The following is a 20,504-nucleotide window of genomic DNA, read 5'->3' on the forward strand; positions in this document are numbered from 1 at the left end:
CAATCATTTGACCTGGAGATGAGTGTTTTTGCATCTGGGGTCCAAGCCAGGCAATTCACCATTTGTGTGTGTCCATTGAGTGGCAACAAGCTCACCTGTCTTTGCATCCCAGATTTTGACTGAGTCTTCATATTCATCATCCAGGTCCCACTGGTAGTATCCAGCAGTCGCAAACATGGTCATGTCTGGTGAGTAGACGACTGTGTACACTTTTGTGTGCTATTAAGAACCATGCTCAAAGGAGAGAGAGACTGACTCAGAGGGGCTTGGCCTCAGCTTGTACACTGTGCCCCTTACCCAAGTATGTGCCCTTCATTTCAGAGGAAGTCTGATGATGGTCTGATGAAGTCCAGAGGACTTCCAGAGGCTGGCTACTCTGGTGGAGAGTGCAGGAGGACTTCCGGAGGAGCGCAGGAAACATCCGGAGGAGCGTGGGAGAGTTCCGGAGGAATGCAGGAAGTGCTCAGGAGAGTTCCCACTGCAAGGTAGTACTTCTACAGGAAACAGGATGGAAGGGTAGGATGTCTGGAGGTCCGGAAGTATGGAGGACAGGAGGACTGAAGGTCCAGAGGACAGGATGTCTAAGGGTTAGGAGGATGGGATGTCTGAAGGTATGGAGGGTGGAATGTCTGAAGGACAGGATGCCTGGAGGTATGAGAGACAGGACATCTGGAGGTATAGAAGACAGGAGGTCTGGAAGTCTGGAAGGAATAGGGGCTACATCGGACAAAGTCCAATGCAGAAGCAAACAGAGGTAGACTACCCTAAGGTAGAGTTGGAGGGACAGGAAGTGGACCTAAGTCTGGAAAGAGGGTAAGTGCTGGAAAGGCAAGACTCCAGTCTCAGGAAGCAATCCCTAGACTTGGGACAGAGACATAGGGGACAAATCTGAAGGTCCAGAATTCCGGCCTAGGGAATCCATCCCTAGGCCTTATGGAAAAGGACAAACTTAGATGGACTGAAGTCCAGAAGAAGATTGGGCAAGTCTAAGGTGATGAACAGGATCTAAGATGGAACATAACTAAATGAACTCAGAGATGAAGACTTGTACAAGGATCAATAAGCAAGATGGAAGAAGAGGTAACTGAAAGCCGGAAAGGCAGAGATGCCTAAATGGGGATAGGCGCAGGATATTGGACAGAGGGTGGGAATAGGTCCAGTGTTAATATCCAGAGGTCCAGAGATCTGGGGATCTGGAATACAAGCTGGATACAGCACTGGAATATGAGAAGGTGGATATAGTCTGGAATCTGAGACAAGGTGAAGTCTGGATGTCTTGCTGGATGGAGTGTGCATAGGGTGGATTGGACAGGGGGGTATGGATCAGGCTAATAGTGGAGATCTGATGGTCCAGAGCTTGGAAGTAAATCTGGAATGGAGTTGATCCTGCTGAGGTGTGAAGCACACAGCAGAAGGGGATCTGGGAATGAGTTGGATATGAAGTGGGGTCCGGATGTAGGCTTGGAAGGTGTGGGAATATGATGGAACGTGGGTCCAGATTGTGGGATATGACATGTGCCCTGTCTTGATTGGACCAAGGATAGTATCTCCCTTCTTCACATCCCACTCCCTTGCTGTCCCATCAAAGGATCTGCTCACCACTTGCTGACCATCTCAACTCCAGCACACAGACCGCACTGTTGATGTGTGTCCTGTCCATTCTTCAATGACTTTGCCTGTGTCCACGTCCCATAACTTCATTCCACCATTCAAACTTCCACTAACCACTTTCTTCCCATCCAGGGACAACACTATGGTTCTCATTTCAATATTAATATCTCCATCCCGATAGTCTTCTCCTATCTATTTCCCACTCTTCATGTTCCATACCCACAGTGAGCTGTCCCTTGAACAAGTCATCATCTGCTGTCTGTCTGGCAGATATATGATGGTATTGATAAAATCAGTGTGTCCCCCGAATTTCTGGCAGGGCTTTATTGTTAATGCCTCTTGCCTCCTGACAATGGGTGAAAGTGAGGACATGATCAACTACTGGGCACAGCACTGTCTCAGCTTTCATCTGACAAAGTCCAAAATCATTGCTTATGACAATATGTTTCTTAGCAGGCCTTGATCCCTTGATACCAAGGTTTAGGTCAATTCAGAGTACACTGGAAGTTTGAACTGGCATGTTCACAAGTCACATTTTTGTGACTACTTCACAGCTTGTATTATAGGCTGTGCAGCTGAAGCACCTAAGTCTCATTTGGGACCATGACTTGTATTCCATCAGGCATGAGGGCATCTTGGACTTTGACTTTTTGCCCCATTTGCATCATTTGTGCCATTCATGCCAAAGATATCACCTGATGTTCCCATGTACCTGATCTAAGTATAGCCATTGTCAATGCCCAAACCTTCAAGCTCACTTGCAATTGTTCCTAGGTAAAGTCAATGAGGTCACAATGTAATCTACATGTCTTTGTCACTGATCTCCTCCTCAGATGTGGCAATGAACTCAGAGCTCTTTGGAGTCTGTGATGATGTCCCTGATGCTTGTGCACACCTCCTCAGTTGGGTGGCTTGCTTTTCCTTGCATTTGCAGGCTACCCCAGTGTCAGATCGCTTCTTTTGCAGTTTGCCAATGACTTCTCCTTTCTTGTGGCATGCAGCAAGCAGTGAGTTGCATGTTGTACTCCTCTCACTGATGTGTCGTCATGCAGAACCAATGGCAGGAACCATTCTTCAACACATTGTGGAGTTTTAATAGAGTATTGAGGTTACTGAGGATGGTGGGTGATTGAAATGGGATGTCCTTGGGCCAACCTCTGAGATCAATCACGAGCTTCTCCTTGATGGCAGTATCAAAGTTGGCATAATTGATGCAGATGTCATGCCTAATAGCTATAGCCCCTTAAAAACACACTAGTCAGTATCAGATTTAGTGCAATGTAGCTGTGGCACCATCAGCATCTGCTGAAAAGCTCAAAATACAAGACCACACACCATCTGAGAGCAGGACATAGCCAGAGCACCATCAGCATTGGGTAAACCAGTCACAAACTAAGATCACACACAGGCTGAGAGCAGGACACAGTCACAGCACTATGGAAGATGCAGTGAGGCCAGAAACATTGATGTTGAATAACTTTGTGATGGCATGTCTGGTGTTATTGGTAGTATAATGATGAGTTGGATGGAGGAAGGGAGGATTTTGGTGAAGGACAGCAGTGGCTATATGAAGGTATGGGTGCTAAAAGTGTGCCTTCAATGACTGGAGAAGGACAGTGCTTAACAGTCTGTTGTGGGTGGCAGAACAGTGAGCAAGTGTGAGAAAGAATACCTGCTAGTCAGCTAATTATTAAATTAAGTGCAGCACTAACACAAACAGGGCAAATGGGTGTTAAGAACCATGCTCAAAGGAGAGAGAGACTGACTCAGAGGGGCTTGGCCTCAGCTTGTACACTGTGCCCCTTACCCAAGTATGTGCCCTTCATTTTAGAGGAAGTCTGATGATGGTCTAATGAAGTCCAGAGGGCTTCTGGAGGCTGGCTATTCTGGTGGAGAGTGCTAGAGGACTTCTGGAGGAGCGTGGGAGAGTTCTGGAGGAATGCAGGAAGTGCTCAGGAGAGTTCCCACTGCAAGGTAATACTTCTACAGGAAGCAGGATGGAAGGGTAGGAGGTCTGGAGGTCTGGAAGTATGGAGGACAGGAGGACTGAAGGTCTGGAGGACAGGATGTCTGAGGGTTAGGAGGACAGGATGCCTGGAGGTGCACAGGACAGGATGTCTGGAGGTCTGGAAGGAATAGGGGCTATATCAAACGAAGTCCAATATAGAAGTAAACAGAGGTAGACTACCCTTAGGTAGAGTTGGAGAGACAGGAAGTGGACCAAAGTCTGGAAAGAGGGTAAGTGCTGGAAAGGCAAGACTCCAGCCTAGGGAAGCAATCCCTAGACTTGGGACAGAGACATAGGGGACAAATCCGAAGGTCCAGAATTCTGGCCTAGGAAATCTATCCCTAGGCCTTATGGAAAAGGACAAGACTCAGATGGACTGAAGTCTGGAAGATGATTGGGCAGATCTAAGGTGCTGAGGACAGATCTAAGATGATATTCAGACTGAGGACTCTATGGGAGTTGTACAGGGGTTATATACTAGAGGATATCTGAGAGGATCAGTAAGCAACAGAGTAAGGCTATGTATGAGCATGTGGAAACACATTAGTAAGTAAGACAGAACATAAGTAAATGAACTTGGAGATGAAGACTCGTACAAGGATCAATCAGCAAGATGGAAACAGAGATAACCAAGAACCAGAAAGGTGGAGATGCCTAAATGAGGATAGGCGCAGGATCTTGGATGGAGGGTGGGAATGGTCCAGAGATAGTACAGTTAATATCCGGAGGTCCAGAGATCTGGGGATCCAGAAGGCAGGGCGGAAACAGGATTGAGATATGTGAGGTGGTGGATGTAGTCTGGCATCCAAGAGGAGGTAAAGTCCAGATGTCTTGCTGGACGGAATGTGCATAGGGTGGACAGGGTAGGGGTGTACAGATCAGGCTAGTAGTAAAGATCCGGAGGTCCAGAGCTCAGGGGTAATTCCATAGCAGATCTAATCCTACTTAGATATGGAGCACATAGTGGAAGGGGATCTAGGAATGAGTTGGATATGGGGTCTGGAAATAGGTCCGGAAAGCATGGAAATATGATGGGATCTATGTCTGGCATACAGGATATGACAATGGGCCAGTGGGGGTGAAAGGTCAAAGACTGAGACTTTCTGTCGGTCACAATTTTGATTCCTGTTTTGACTGCCTGACCAATGATATCATATCCTAAACTGTGCCCCAAAATTGTACATTTGTTTCTCCTTAACCATTTCCCCTCTTATCACAGCTTGACATTCAATCATGGACAGTTATTTGGAGGTTCATCTCAACTTAGAAATATCAAGATGGCCAGACTGGTTACCACAACAGAATCAAAATTTGTTGCTCTTGGACTATGCAGGTTTGAAATCTGCTAACAACAACTATTATAACACACCTTGACATTTACTCATGGATGGGTGATTCAGAGGCTCATCTGTATCTTTGGACATCGATTGTGCAAGTTTGAAACTCACTGATAACAGTTTTTTTCTATGAGAACATGTCTCAAAGATTTGCTCATGGATGGTTTTGTCAGAGACTCACCTTGAGTTGTCTTAGTCAAGCAATTATTGCAACAGAGTATCTCTCAGATTGTGCAGGTTCAGAACCTGCCAATGTCAGGTTTCTTTTTCTGTTGGAAGCACACCTTGAAGATTCACTCATGGACAGTTCCTTAGAGATTCATCTCAAGTTTGTCCTGGCCAAGGTGTTTACCATAACAGAATCAAAATCTGTTTTCTTTGGACTGTGCAGGTCTGAAGCCTACTGATGACAAGGCCTTTTTTTTTATTGGAACATGCCTTGGAAGTTCACTTATAGATGGTTTTTTTGGAGGTGCATCTTATAATGCAATATGAACCTACCTACCAAGACTTCTGATCCTTTAATGTCAGCTAATTTCACTGATATTCACAGTTCACCTGTACCCTTCCCATTCATATTCCAATTCAATGCATCCTCCACAGCTCATAGATTTGTCCATTCATCCAACATGGCATTATATTTACTGCATCTCTCCACTTCCTGTAATGGACCACCAAATTCAATGTAGTCTAATGGTATAACCCCTGGCTCCTTTTCTGTGACACAGCAAATACTACATTATTCTCAGCACCTCTGACTGGGTACTAGTGGGCAGAAGTGTTCTCCAGTGTGGTTCCTAAAGTGCCCTGTCGGTGGTTTTCATGCCCTTAGCAAGATTGTAGGGCTCTTCACACACTTGTTGATGAATAGAAGTTCCATGATTGATTGAGATTCATTAAATGATCCATGGTGCTCAAAGCCAATGCAGCTTTTATATGATCCTCGTTCAGCAAGCACATCACTGGTTTTCACTGCCTAATTCTTGTCTGCTTCTCCATTGATTGTCACATCCAAAACCAGGTTCTGACTAGGTGTAATGCTCCAACCTGTTACAGGAGGTGTTAAGAACCATGCTCAAAGGAGAGAGAGACTGACTCAGAGGGGCTTGGCCTCAGCTCATACACTGTGCCCCTTACCCAAGTATGTGCCCTTCATTTCAGAGGAAGTCCAATGATGGTCCAATGAAGTCCAGAGGACTTCCGGAGGCTGGCTACTCTGGTGGAGAGTGTGGGAGGACTTCCGGAGGAGTGCAGGAGAGTTCCGGAGGAATGCAGGAAATGCTCAGGAGAGTTCCCACTGCAAGGTAATACTTCTACAGGAAAACAGGATGGAAGGATAGGAGGTCCGGAGGACAGGAGGACAGGATGTCTGGAGGTCCAGAGTATGGAGGACAGGAGGTCCGGAGGTATGGAGGACGGAACATCCAAAGGTACGGAGGGTGGAATGTCCGAAGGACAGGATGCCTGGAGGTATGAGGGACAGGACGTCCAGAGGTCCAGAAGGAATAGGGGCTACATTGGACGAAGTCCAATGCAGAAGCAAACAGAGGTAGACTACCCTAAGGTAGAGTCGGAGGGACAGGAAGTGGACCTAAGTCCGGAAAGAGGGTAAGTGCCAGAAAGGCAAGACTCCAGCCTAGGGAAGCAATCCCTAGACTTGGGATAGAGACATAGGGGACAAATCCGAAGGTCCAGAATTCCGGCCTAGGGAATCCTTCCCCAGGCCTTATGGAAAAGGACAAGACTTGGATGGACTGAAGTCTGGAAGATGATTGGCAAGTAGAACAGGATCTAAGATGATATTCAGACTGAGGACTCTACTGTAGTTGTACAGGGGTTATATACTAGAGGCTATCCAAGAGGATCAGTAAGCAAAGGAGTAAGGCTATGTATGAGCATGCAGAAACACATTGGTAAGTAAGATGGAACATAAGTAAATGAACTCGGAGATGAAACTAGTACAAGGATCAATCAGCAAGATGGAAACAGAGATAACCGAGAACCGGAAAGGCAGAGATGCCTAAATGGGGATAGGCGCAGGATCTCAGATAGAGGGCGGGAATAGGTCCAGAGATAGTAACAGTTAATATCTGGAGGTCCAGAGATCTGGGGATCCGGAAGGCAGGACAGAAACAGGACTGAGATATGTGAGGTGGTGGATGTAGTCCGGAATCTGAGAGGAGGTAAAGTCTGGATGTCTTGCTGGATGGAATGTGCATAGGGTGGACAGGATAGGGGATCCAGGAATGAGTTGGATATGGGGTCTGGAAACAGGTCCGGAAAGCGTGGGAATATGATGGGATCTATGTCCAGCATACAGGATATGACAGGAGGGCTCTTTGTAGTTGTCCCACATAAGTTTCTAGACCATCCAAGAAAGGATTTGACTAACAGAAACAAATTTATCACACCTGGGATGTGTTAATCAATCAACTTGACATTCTTACCAAGGTGAGCATCATTAATTAGTTATGCTGAAGTCATATTGAAGTCACATTTGTACAATTTGCACTGCAGAATGTGCAGCCAGATATCACTGTTACTTTCTGATGATTCACACCTGCAAACTCACTTGATTTCTGATCCTGTTTCTCATTGGCCTCACTTAATTGACAATGGCTGGTTTGTGCATCTTGGAAGAACATGTGTGTAGTACAAGGAGGTTAAGCTTGACTGGCTTTCAATGGTCACCATCCTGACATGTGCACTTTTAGTATTGCTGCACTGCAATGTGATGTAAATTGACAGTACACCAGAGATGCATAAATGTCATGTTACATGGTTGCTTTTCCATCACAAGGTCACATGCACCAGAAGCTATGATCATGAAATTTAATCTGTATGCCCATCATATCAAAGCCACCTGTTGTACTCTACCACTAGCTTAGCTACACATGTTCTATACATGAACATTTTGTTCTCTGTTCTAACAAGTTTCTTTTATTAGGCATTCCCAGAAGGATCTCTTCTTAGCCTCTCAATTCAAAGACTGAGGTGAGTATTAGCATTTGTTGATACATATTTTCATTCTAAGTACCTACATAGTTCTCCTTTCATCTCTAGGTATGACTGCATTTGTACAGGTCTCTCAATCTGAACATTGAGTTCTCCTTTCATTTCTAGTTCAAGCCTATCTTCATTTGAGACTGACCTTCCTGTCTCTGCCTCCCATGGCAGCTTCTTCCAAACTAAAAGATGAAAGTTCACATCCATATGATGCACTCCTAAATGATCAGGACTTTGACTTGATAGTATCTGATACAAAGTTCATTGCTAATGCTGGAACTGATTTCTGACTGCAGTTTGATGAGTTGCAGAAATGCCCTTGTCAGGGTGGCATGCTTGAGTATCTTCAGCTGCTCATGCATCATTGCAGGCATTGTCACTTTAGCCAATCATGGAGTCCTTGGAGTAACCATGACAAACATGTCTGGAGTAAATGTGGGTGTCAACCCATTGCCCTTGCAGGAAGATATGTTGGTCCTGGCACTCAACTTAATGGTCATGTTATGCACCAAGTCCATAGGCCTTGCACACAGCATCTCATTGTGCTCTGCACTAGCCTTAGTCTTAACTTTGTTTCAACACCAATCTGTGTCTTCTGACTGCAGAGACTTTGTCTTCCCTCATGTTATCACTCCCTCAATAGTCTCTCCTTTGCAAATACCTCATCCATACCTAGTCCCTTTGCATTTCCTTTGCATTTCCTTAGTTTCCAAACCTCATTTTACCATACCCTTTCCCTTTCCTATTCTGGCCAAAGGTTCCTGCACTCTGGCTGATGCTTTTTACCTCTGGACTTGTCATTTCTACCGTTGGGTTACCTTTGCATAGCTTCAGGTTTATTGATATCATAACTACTAACACTTATCTAGTTGCATATCCCTCATGGGTTGAACATTCTTGCTTTTGCAAGTGAAGCAGCTAGGCAGATGCAGAACCATATAGAGTAGAGCTGTTTTATTACACTCTGACTTGTTGTATGTTTGTTACATTGGTACTCAGTAGTTGAGACTCAGTTATTGATATTGATGTACTGATTACTGAGTGTCAGGACTTGGTAGTCAATCCAATTCCCAATTTTATTTGACCCCCTGAAGCACCTTACATCACATGATGCAAGTAGCAACAGACAGAAGGCTGCAAAAGATGAAAAACTCAGTCTGAGAACAAATAGACTCACTATAATACATATGCCTGGAGGAATCTCATTCCCTACAACATGTGCCCTAAGCAGTCAATTCTCATATGGCATCAGTCACATCCAAGTACAAGTCTTGGACTCTGGAAGAAATAAAAATAAAAATAAAAATAAAACTTTTAAAAAAATAGCCCTTTAGCATCTTTCCAAGCCTCTAGCTTGTCTTGTCTCTCTCAAGCCTCAATCTCTCTATTTTAGTCTTATCTTCTTTCTTTTGAGTTCCTGGCTGTTAGCATCTACTCAATGCTTTTGTGTTCTGCAACTCTGTCTATAATAAATGTGACCCAGTCCCCTGAGCATGGAGCTGGGGGATTCCACTTGCCCTAAACATGAGACTCCTACCTAAGCGTAGATTGATTCACCACTGTCAGAAAATTTGCATCAATGTCCAGTGTGTTGTATCACCACAGCAAGTTTCTGATATAGCCCCAATGGCATGTGGGAACTACAAGTGGCTGTGCACATCACTAATTGTCAGCTTAGCTAAATTATGTAAATTGTTGGTGGAGTGCCAAGGATAGCAATAGTGGGTGACTAAGCCATATGCCAAATCATATCAATAATACCAAACAATGAAATCAATATATAGCAGTGACCCAACTTAGGGTGATGATGAATCATTTCCTTCTGATATAGTTACCTGAAATCTCTTAGCCTCACACCATACAGCAAGCAATCACATTCCCTTGGTGAATCTCAATTCTCATCTAATATTTCATAACTTACACAGTTTGAAGTAGCCTAAACCTTGCTCTTTCAAATTTGACTACCTAGCTTTCTGTTGCTTTCTACATGATGAAGCAATGGGCAAGAATGTATGACACACCACTTATAACACACCAATTTGTAGCTACACATGCAGGACTACATGTCAGTAGTATTGCACATATTTGCATTCCCTTGATTGTATCATTTCTAATTAAATGATTCTTCAACTTGCAGGAACAGGCTCTCACCAGTGGTATCAACTTTGCAGGTAGTTTCCCCGAAAACTCGGATTCCGAGTCTAAACATGACAAGTAAGTATTTATCTCACCACTAACTATTTTCGAGTTCAATGTCCAAAAAACTCATTACAAAACTACTACTAGGATGGTGCCTTCATCAGTCTCACCTCCTCCAAGTCCAAATGAAGTAGTCCCTCGACTATCTCGAGGTACCGCACTAGCAGACGACGGAGGCATTATAATGCTTGAACACCGTGATCTTCCTTCATGGACACCACTGGTTGTTTCGGATAGCGAAGGCAGTATGGACGAGTTCCCTTTAGGTGTGAAAAACTCAAAAGCCTCGCCTTCGAATGCCAGAAAAACGCTGTCGCAGAAACGCCAAAAAAATCCAGACCGTGGTCCTCCTATTGCAAAGCCTCGACGAGAAGTCCAGCAGGAATCTTCGCGAACTTCAGGCGTCTACTCCGAGTCGAGGGATGCCCGCGGCTCCCAAAGTTTGCAGGAGACACTGCAAGCAACATTCAGCGCCAATGGTTCATACAATATCTCGCCGCCAGTCGCACCTATTGACAGCGAAGGGAGCATCTCTGACATGCAAACTGTTATTTATAGCAAAAAGCGCCCCCGGATTCAGAACACTCGCAGAAGTACAAGTCAGGAAGGCTCTGAGGCTGTCGCGATAGCCGATACCCCAATATCCAATGGCATCACAGCGGTTCCCACCATAGCTCGGCGAAAAGCTGCGCCTGCCATTCCTTACGACTCTGTGCAAAATGTTATTGATGCTGCATTGGACACTCGGGTAGCCAAAATTACTTGGCGTCGTCGGCGCCATACCACAGGGTATGACACCAACGAAAAGTCGCAGGACGGAACTTCAAGGACGAAGTGCTTTCCCTTCGAAGACGCCATTTTGGACTTCGATGTTCCAACCCCCGCACATCAGGGAGATCACCACAGTGAAATGAAGTCGGGGCTAGCTTCAGTCGAGGATGAACGCCCCTCCTTGCCGCACAAATTTACGCGAATGCTAGACGGTGTTCAAACTACCGTTCTTCTACAGCAATCTAGAGGGGAGAAATTCAATGAACGACTGGATGCAATGTTCGGAGACGCAGACACACCTCGCTCGCCTGATGGACTAACTACTCGCGTAAGTACCATGCATCGCAGACTAGAAACGAACTCGAGCTGATATGTTGTAACCACAGGCAACCTCAGATTCGGCGTTTATCTTCGTGCCGGTGCACGAGGTTGCGGCAAGCAAAGAACACAGCCCTATCCCATCCAGCGATTCAGGACCATCAGTTGACACGTTGCTGTCGCAAAGCACCAATGCCACAAGTATTTCTGGGCACAATGACGTCTCTAAAAAGAGAGCTTATACGGAGAGCCACCTCGAGGATGAACCTGTTCGAAAGAAGCATAAAATTGAGATTGCCGAAGACCAGGTGTCCGGATGGATTACGGCGTTACAACGACTTGTCAAAGGAAAAACGAAGATTGACCACAAGGTACGGAATGAGTCTCCGACATCTGCATTCTGTTGTTCACACACACCAGGGCATGGAGGATTTGAGCATAGTATTGGCTGAGATAGAGTCTGTGTACCCGCACCTGGATTCAGAACTTGCACCGGTTAGTCAGTTTTAATGATTCATCGGCAATATTCTCAGCCGGTCTGCCCTTGTTTAGGTCGCTTGTCTTCAAGACGTCTTGCAGCAGCTAGCACAGTTAGAGGATATTCCATTCAGAGACGAGCATGACCTCCGCCGTCGTACAGATGACATTATCGCAGAGTGGCCAAGTGTCAAAGTCTAAATGGCATATTGATGAGGGATGGTTTTTGGTGCGTTGCCTACATTACCTGGGGGCAAATTTTTTATATCCAAGTATGAAACACCTACGACTTTTGGCGGCGTTTATCAAATTCGTTAGTAGTTACCAATTAGGTCTCGCAGTTGATTGGGATACCGAGCTCGCGCTCGTTTATCCGGACCATATTGGGGTAATAATACAGAAATGTATCATAAACTAAATTGGAATGTACACACATTTCAATGGCTACTGGCTTCTTCAATCTGTCGCCTCCAGCGCTTCTGGATATCAATCATCTCTAAGAATATATTGTATTTGGCATCAAGTATTTTGTTGACTGCCGACGACGCCCCAGGGGCCACGAGGGTACCAGCAGGTGTCATTTCGACCTGAATGGCAAGAATCAACATCTACACTCAGCAGAATGCACAGGACATCTTGCCATGATCTTCCACATGTCTTCTCCATCTTTAGCACCCTCCGCTGCAATCCTTCCCAGCATCGCTGCACCAAGAACCACCGCCTCGGAATACGACTTGGGTAAGATGACGGGGATGCCACATGTGTCTGCAAAGAGCTGCATGATCACCACATTCTTTACTTGCCCACCAGAAAGATACAAAGAGGTAATGTCGTGCCCTGCCGCGTTGAGAGCTTCAATGATATGGCGTGTTTGAAGGGCGATAGCTTCCAGTGTAAGGTAGTACTTGCGAGCGAGGTCGGCTATAGATGCGTCCTGAAGTAATCAAGATGAATTGGTCGAAGTTTTTAATCGAAGTAGTAACTTACCAGCTCAAGACCGACAATGGAACCTCTCATTCGAGAGTCAGCAATTGGAGACCTGTTTCCTGCGATAGCTGTGAACAAGGATACTAATATCGAACTGTAGCTTATCTCACCATGGAAATCAGGATAGAAATGCAGATCCTTCGTAAGCTCCGTGTAGGTATCAACATTATTCTCGTGCCGCAACTTTTTGAGGACGTCTAGCAAGACTATAGACGCTCGTCAAAACACTGTTTTGGTTGGCCCAGCATAATAAGCTACACGAACCAATATGCATACACTTTCCCTCTTGCTTTGCACGTTCTTTGAGTTCGGGATACGCGGTGTGAGTGGTGATGATAAAGTCAATAAGCTGTCCCGTAGACGACTGGCCGCCCTCATTCATCCACCAACCAGGAAAAGCTGTGTCCTATGAGAATATACCATTAAGACACCGCATGTTGTGCAGAATGGTGATGGTATACCCTATATGGGCCCCATACACCCTTCACAAAGACACTGTCCCGACTCTGCAACAATTTTGACGTCTGGATGAAGATGGATTGAGCAAGATGACTTACCTGAACAATATGGCCAGTACTTGTTCCGGCAACAATGGCCAAACGGTGCCGAGACTCGTCGAGAGAAGGAAGCACATTTGAAAGTTGACCATTCTCCATGTATCGAGCGGCAACTGTGCCCATCCAACCAGCATACCTAGCACGACGCCAATAGCATCCATATTTCAATAGACATGCTGATAGAATATGACATACCCATCAATCAGACCACTTCCAACAGCAGTACCTTCCGCAAGTCCAAGTTCTTCAGCTGCCTTTTTAGATAATCCTCGACCAACTGGGCTTCCAGCAGTCTGCACTTGCCCCCTGGCGGCGCCCATATGCTTCCAGTTACCACCATCGACAAGTTCACCGAGACCAATGCGCTCAAAGAAGTCCGGCTGCCAGCCCTTGTCGGGAACGTAAGAACACTTGCACGTAACCGAACAAAAGGAGCGTGTGTTATCTCCAGTTGCCTTGTATGTGAAAAAATCGGGAAGATCAAAAAATTGGCATCGGGCGAACAGAGCAGGGTCCATGCGCTTCTTGAGCCAAAGAATCTTAGGCACCTCCATCTCAAGCTGTTCCAAAATTAGAATTAGCAAGATAAACCGGACTCGCAGTCACCACATACACTCATGGTTCCGCCTACATAATTCAAGACGATCGATCCAGTGGAGTTGATAAGTTCAGTTTCCTTCTCGGCGCGATGGTCTGCCCAAAGAATGACGTTCCGATCGCCATGAGTGCCGATACTGCTACCCTTGGTAACTGTTATCGGATTCCCATCGAAGTCCGACACGGCAAGAGAGCAGGTGGCATCGAAGCCAAGCCCCTTGACCGCGGTCGCGGGAATGTTAGATTGCTTTAATATTTCCTTTACCGCGGTACAAATCTGCTCCCAGATATCGTTCGTGGATTGCTCGAAGATACGGTAATCGTGCTTATCACGCCAGGTGATGGTATCCTTCGTGGAAGACGCCATTATCTCACCGTTTCGTGCAACGAGAGACGCGCGAGCAGAGCCGGTACCGATATCAATGCCAATGAAGTAGGGAGTGTCGCAACTCATTACAACAGGCAAGACCATGGCAGGAATGGTGGCGGTCAGTGAGTGAAACGAGCAAGCACATGGTTTAAATCAAGTTGGAATACCCATCAGTGACTGTCAGGAAGTACGACATTGGACCCTAGGTTGTCAGAGTTAAACCTAAGTCGACTGCACTTAATCGACCTAGATGGTTGGGCGCGCTATTATGATGTTGATATGATGCCATACCGTGCCCACGGGTCTTTTTGGCCACAGCAGGTTAGCCAAGGACGCATTATTTGGTTAATCGAGACCAGACGAGAGTCGAGACCTATGATTAATCAAGGTTTACACAAAAGTAATTGGACGGACCTGTCCTAGATAGCAGACCTTCCCGTATCTTTGTCTTGGCCCTTTGCCTGCCGCCCTGTGCAGATCGGCATGACGAATGTGCCGCAGGCAATCTTCATTGACACCTCCTTTATGGGCGGAAATGACGGTCATGATCATTGATGTCTAGTAGTGAGACGGAGCCGAATTGGCTCTCTGCCTTTGCTCACTCGAGTTTCTCGTCTCGCCAGGTACGCTGTCATTGTCTGCCTTATTGATTGAGTTTATAGTCTCGCTAGTACGGCAGAAATATGCGCACCTGCCCCTCCTGGCCGGTGTTGTACTCAGTGCTTGGCGTTGTGCGATACTTGATGTGTTTGGAGCTATTTGTCTCCCGGGTCCTGGCTAGTGTATATCCTCGTTATCTGCGTCCCCGTAAGGACGATTAGAAATAATAGTGGTACTCAAAATAAATTTTGAAACTCTTGAAAACTCGCTAAACTGCGTTCAACTCCCTTCAACTCCCCGCTTAAAGTTTGAAAGAACTCGCGCAAGTCCGAGAGAAATGTGCTCGGCACACGTCGGCATGTAGTCGGACTTTAAAACGACACTTGTGATTTTTCAAAGCGTGCTATGTACATAGGGGAAAGTGGTAGAGTAGCGGTCCAACATAATTGTATTTCAAATGAAAGCATTAATAAAATTGTAAAAAAAACAAGGCCTGCGGGAATGAAATCAGCTGTGGGTAGGGAGCGCGGGAGGGACCAAATAAGTGCCGAGTGGAGGAGGGGGGGATGCTGAGCAGTGGGGGGGGATGAAAAGCGTCGGGAGGAAGATCTGCGTGCCTCTGCGGAGACGCAAGATCAAGTGAAGGGCGGACTCCTTCTGGATGTTGTAGTCACTGAGAGTACGGCCATCTTCGAGCTGCTTTCCAGTGAAGGTGAGATGCTGCTGGTCAGTTGGGATGCCCTCCTTGTCCTGGATCTTCGCCTTCACGTTGTTGATGGTGTCCGATGACTCCATCTCCAACGTGAGGGTGCCTCCATGGAGACAGATAAGGAGGCGGAAGGTGGACAGGCCGTTTGCCGGTAAGGGCGAGGCGCCGCTGATCAGGTGGATGGCAGATGGTCCATCGCCCTCGCGCATGGATGAGCGTTGGCTCTAAGTCGTGCAGACCGGCGAGCACGTTGGTGAACAACAGGCATGTTTTTCGAACTCCGATGTGCGATGCCGGCCTGACTTTCAATTGCAGCACATGCTCATGCTGTGTTTTGTTGAAGTAGCCGAGCTTTAGGCGAGTTTTCAAGGAGTTTCAAGATTTATTCTGAGTACCACTAATTTATCTTTGATCTTATATCCACCCTTGACTCGTAGTTTATTATGTAATTACACAATCTTCTTGATCACTGTCATCATGTCTTCAACAACGCGTCCAATCGTTTTCATGGATATCAATATTGGAGAGACACCAGCGGGTAGAATAAAAATGGAGCTCTTCAGTGACGTTGTCCCAAAGTTTGCGGCTGCTACCTACTGCTGTGTGCTGTTCTGATCAAGTTTGCAGAACTGCTGAGAACTTCAGGCAGCTGTGCACTGGCGAATGCAGGTACGCGCAGGCCATGAAGATAAACAATTATTTATAAACCCCTCGAGATAAGACGTGATGCGCGACCCCAGGGTTACAAAAATGCGACTTTCCATAGGTAATCATCATCGCGACCTCGAGTGATCGACCTTCGTTGATGGATTCTGGGCAGAGTGTATGATAGCATCTTCTTGATGTCCATGATGATTAACGTGTGCGCCTTAGCGTACCGAATTTCATGTGCCAGGGTGAGCATATTGTGACAATATCTTTTCGACCAGCCCAATCCCATACCTGCTTGTAGGTGGAGACTTTTTGAACGGTGACGGAACAGGATCGTTCTCGATATACGGAAAGAATTTCCCTGTAGGTGTACTTGTGCTCTTCATGGCGGGGCGTACAAGTCAATTTTACGCTTTAGGATGAGAATTTCCAAGAGAAACACATTGGACCTGGCTTACTTTCTATGGTTTGCTATGCTTTCTCCGTCCGCAAACATTTATCTGATAATGATTTGTAGGCAAATTCAGGCCCAAATACAAACGGATGCCAGGTATTGCTCTCTACGAATCTGCATTTCTACCTCAGACTTAATCCCCGCAGTTTTTCATAACCACAGCAAAATGTGATTTCTTGGACGGAAAGCATGTGGTATTTGGCAAGGTCATCGACGGCATGTTGACGCTTCGTAAAATCGAGAATGTCCCTACGGGACAGAACAACAGACCAAAGTTGGTCGTGAAGATCGTTGGTATGTAGTCGATTTAACGGCTTCGGAAAGGTGTCTTATGTGTATATCGCAGAGTGTGGGGAAATGTAACCGCCTGTTCATAGAAGCATCAACAGGAGAATGAATACGACTGATAACCTATTCGAGTCGGGAGGCTTTCGAGTTCACTGGATCCATACATTGAGGACTCTTGTCACATCGACGGACGTAAGCTTAGCGCAGATGACACTCATTGCATGTACTCTTTTTATAATTCATTCTTTTACCGAATGAATGGCGAGAATGCAAGATGTTCATTATGCCTAGAGCTTTGGTCCATTCAGTGTCAATCAGAAAGCATAGATTTTGGTTGTGGTGCAAGATACATGGGCTCATGAGTGGCCATAATGAATAAAGACTAGTAATCTAGTCTGATGCGGTTGTCAGCCGAGCTAAATTGAGGGTTGATCAACCTCAGCTATAATATAAAATATTGAGAAGAACGCACTGTAAATGAGTTGACCAGAGTGGTGCACAATGCGCTTGATCAAGCCCTCCTTCTCCAGATGTCTGATGGCAACGCGTGCCAAACTTCCATTGACCTTCAACCGCTCAATGAGAATACTCTGGCTGATGAGACGCCAGGTGGGAGCTTCCTTCATGATACGGTCGAATGTAGCTTTGTCACAGACGACGGCGTGCTGGGCCTTGTCCTTGACCTTTCCCTTCGACCACTTCTTCTTCTTAGCAGCCTTTCCGCCGGATGATGATGGTGGTGGAGCTTTTGCCTTGGCCTAAATCAAAGGTAGTCAGCACCACATCTACATGCTTAATATGACATCCAAGGGCTGCAATACTCTGAACATCCTGCAGTCCAAAGAATCGGCATGTTTCATGCTCTCTGCCCTGGAAATCATCATCAAGGGAGGATACTCACCATAATGTCGCGGCCTCTTCGTCGATGTCGATGAACTGCACTTGGTCTGGCCTAACCGCCAATCTCTCGGCGAAATCCGGTTATTGAGGCGCCGCATCAAACTCACTGACGTAACTGTGGCACCGATCACGTTGAGTTGAGTGGGAGAGAGTAAACGAGTATCCCACTGACATTTGGGTCGACAATGCATCCCTGGCTACTTCTCGCCCTCGCCCTTCCATCATTGGCACTCGACAAGACCCATGGCGTTCCCCCTTCTCTCGTGTCGAAATACGTACCCAGCACGAGGGGTTCGCACCAGACATGGACGTGTTTAGATGGTTCGAAGGAAATTACCTGGAGTGCGGTAAATGATGATTATTGTGATTGTCGGGATGGCAGCGACGAGCCAGGTGCGAATCCGGGTGGTTCTGGTGAGGTAAACTAAGTTGTATTGACGTAGTTCTATATTCTGTAAGGCACGAGTGCCTGTCCCAATAACAAGTTCTACTGCCGCAATGAGGGCCATATTGGGGCAATTATACAAAGCTCTCGTGTTAACGATGGACTTTGCGGTAAGTCTGCAGACGTGATATAGTGAGTTCGTGATACTCATTTGAACATAGAGCAGGAATGCTGCGATGGATCGGACGAGCCCTCAGGCGTGTGTCCAAACACTTGCCAGGAAGTCGGAGTAGAATACAGAAAGAAGACAGAAGCAGAGCGTAAGCTGCGAAAGACTGGATCCAAGATACGATCTTCATACATTGCGTATGCACATAAGGAGCAAAAGCGCTTGGAGGCACTCGTTGCTGATCTTGCCAAAGAGATTGAAACGAGAGAGAAAGAGGTGGAGAGATTACGAGGTATGTTAGTTCAAGAGTCGGGAGCTTTCGTGTTAACACAGCCTTTTTCAGACATTGCAGAACGCGCAGAATCCCTCTCAGCTGCTGAGCTGGAGCGTAAGAAACAGTCTCGTATGTGTGTCCTAACATACTCTGCAATCTTGACTCACAAGCATGTTGCAGCCCTCTACCAGTCACTCCTCGTACATCATACCGCACTCAAGTCCCTTCAGAAAGAACACAAGAAGCACCTAGAACGCGAGAAAGCTCTTGGTGACATCTTGACCTCACTCCGCGCGGATTATAACCCTAACTATCAAGATATGGCCGTCCTGGAGGCTGTGCGTGGCTGGGAGGCACTAGCAGGATTGCCTCACATAAACGACGTACGCAAGGGTGACGATGGGGAAGCTGACACTACGGCGGACAAACCGAAAACAGAGGACGATGTTGAAGATGAAGGTCTTTGGAATGCAGCAAAGATCGAGAAGGAGTTGGATCAGTTATTGAAAACAGATCATGTGACGCTGCTGCTAGAATATGACCAGCTTGTCGGGCCTGCTTCAGCCCAGTCCCTCTGTAAGTTAAAAGCAATTGTTGGCACCACAAGAAACTGACCAGTTTTAAGTGCTTGACATTTCGGCCTACCTTCCAGACGCTCTACTCCCATCCTATCATAGTTTCCGCGACTCGCTCCTCTCGGCTCTATCAGTTTTCGGAATCGGGCGCGGAGGCACATTCGACTCGTCTGCTGGTAACTATATCTTATGTGACTGAATGTATGTGCTCATCCCGCCTTAGAATCAAATCGTGCACGTGTAGCCCTTTCGGACGCGGAACACAGCCTCAAGCTGACCCAAGATGAGCAACGAACTGCAAATGAAGACCTCCTGGATCTCTTTGATCCTGAGGGCTTTGGCCCAGAAGGCGAGTGGAAAAAACTTGACGGCATGTGCCTGTCAAAGGATACCGGAGAGTAGGTGTTGTTGCCTCGAACTACTCGGAAGTATACCAACGTTTCGCAGGTACACTTACGAGGTTTGCCTATTTGACGAGGCGAAGCAAATTCCCAATAGCGGTGGTTCTGGCTTCAGTCTGGGGTATGTTCTTTAGGAATAAGTGCTATGAATGTACTTATCTATGTGTCTTCCAGGAAATTTTCGTCCTGGAACAAAGCTGCTGGACCTGGTGAGCTAGAATATTATACCCGACAGCACTACACCCAGGGAGCCAAATGCTGGAACGGCCCCCATCGCAGCGTTGAGGTAAATATTGCATATTCTCTGTTCGCCCCCACAACATTGATATCTGTTCTTATAAGCTCGTTTTCACATGCGGCACTGAAAACACGTTACTGACGGTGGTAGAACTGGAGAAGTGCGAGTACCAAATTACAGGAACAACCCCAGCACTATGTCGCCCACTGGAGGACGAGCACACCAAAGACGAACTGTAGACTTTTTGGCATTAAGTCTAGGTACAGTACCTCTGCATGCATGCAAGTATTTATTACGTGGTCAGGTGAACCTGAAGTTCTACTTCCACCCCCTCGGGGCACGAGTGCTAATCAGGAAACCTACTCCAAATTCGTAAAAATGGCAAGGAATCAGTTCGATGAAAATAACAATGCAATCTGGCTACAATATCTCCACTGTCCTGACGCAGTCTGTCATGTTGCAAATAGAAGCCATGTCTTTAAGCTGTGCAATAATATCGTGATCCGATGCGATTCTCGTGTATTCCCCTCCGCGTTGCTGTGCTAGTAAAATTGCACGAAAAGGTTGTCCAAGGCGAACGATCAATCCCAACGCTGGTAAATGAGGCACGGAAGTTATCGGG

The 20,504-nt window shown here is 46.4% G+C and overlaps 6 protein-coding genes across 6 annotated transcripts; 3 read left to right on the top strand and 3 right to left on the bottom strand.

Annotated features, from left to right (window-relative positions):
* Positions 1–2,641: 2,641 nt before the first annotated feature.
* BJ212DRAFT_1278126 (uncharacterized protein) lies at positions 2,642–2,824 on the bottom strand (the record flags this gene model as incomplete). Its single annotated transcript, XM_041331411.1, has 1 exon — positions 2,642–2,824. A coding segment is annotated over one exon (183 nt), but the record flags the coding sequence as incomplete, so codon positions are not given.
* Positions 2,825–9,781: 6,957 nt separating this feature from the next.
* BJ212DRAFT_1375388 (uncharacterized protein) lies at positions 9,782–11,361 on the top strand. Its single transcript, XM_041336445.1, has 4 exons — positions 9,782–9,846; positions 9,895–10,027; positions 10,100–10,176; positions 10,249–11,361. The coding sequence occupies exons 2-4, from the start codon at positions 9,950–9,952 to the stop codon at positions 11,300–11,302; spliced, it is 1,209 nt and encodes a 402-aa protein (XP_041189840.1). The 5' UTR covers positions 9,782–9,846; positions 9,895–9,949; the 3' UTR covers positions 11,303–11,361.
* An 803-nt stretch (positions 11,362–12,164) lies between these two features.
* On the bottom strand, positions 12,165–14,340 carry BJ212DRAFT_1483842 (uncharacterized protein; the record flags this gene model as incomplete). Its single annotated transcript, XM_041340689.1, has 9 exons — positions 12,165–12,314; positions 12,356–12,661; positions 12,715–12,773; positions 12,825–12,920; positions 12,979–13,120; positions 13,176–13,238; positions 13,272–13,407; positions 13,467–13,831; positions 13,885–14,340. The coding sequence occupies 9 exons, from the start codon at positions 14,338–14,340 to the stop codon at positions 12,165–12,167; spliced, it is 1,773 nt and encodes a 590-aa protein (XP_041189841.1).
* A 1,684-nt stretch (positions 14,341–16,024) lies between these two features.
* On the top strand, positions 16,025–17,015 carry BJ212DRAFT_1448486 (cyclophilin-like domain-containing protein; the record flags this gene model as incomplete). Its single annotated transcript, XM_041338548.1, has 9 exons — positions 16,025–16,125; positions 16,175–16,216; positions 16,269–16,313; positions 16,421–16,443; positions 16,500–16,561; positions 16,617–16,664; positions 16,716–16,748; positions 16,799–16,946; positions 16,999–17,015. The coding sequence occupies 9 exons, from the start codon at positions 16,025–16,027 to the stop codon at positions 17,013–17,015; spliced, it is 519 nt and encodes a 172-aa protein (XP_041189842.1).
* BJ212DRAFT_559426 (S25 ribosomal protein-domain-containing protein) lies at positions 16,909–18,204 on the bottom strand. The gene is made up of 3 exons (XM_041343517.1): positions 17,762–18,204; positions 17,413–17,698; positions 16,909–17,356 (listed from the first exon to the last, which is right to left on the bottom strand). The coding sequence occupies exons 1-3, from the start codon at positions 18,029–18,031 to the stop codon at positions 17,331–17,333; spliced, it is 582 nt and encodes a 193-aa protein (XP_041189843.1). The 5' UTR covers positions 18,032–18,204; the 3' UTR covers positions 16,909–17,330.
* BJ212DRAFT_1278101 (glucosidase II beta subunit-like-domain-containing protein) lies at positions 18,026–20,121 on the top strand (the record flags this gene model as incomplete). The annotated part of the gene is made up of 10 exons (XM_041331409.1): positions 18,026–18,233; positions 18,300–18,395; positions 18,447–18,686; positions 18,738–18,797; positions 18,849–19,244; positions 19,294–19,419; positions 19,467–19,641; positions 19,691–19,765; positions 19,819–19,930; positions 19,987–20,121. The coding sequence occupies 10 exons, from the start codon at positions 18,026–18,028 to the stop codon at positions 20,119–20,121; spliced, it is 1,623 nt and encodes a 540-aa protein (XP_041189844.1).
* Positions 20,122–20,504: the final 383 nt, after the last annotated feature.

The sequence above is a fragment of the Suillus subaureus genome (genome assembly GCF_016647635.1).
Source record: "Suillus subaureus strain MN1 chromosome Unknown BJ212scaffold_30, whole genome shotgun sequence".
NCBI lineage: Eukaryota > Fungi > Basidiomycota > Agaricomycetes > Boletales > Suillaceae > Suillus > Suillus subaureus.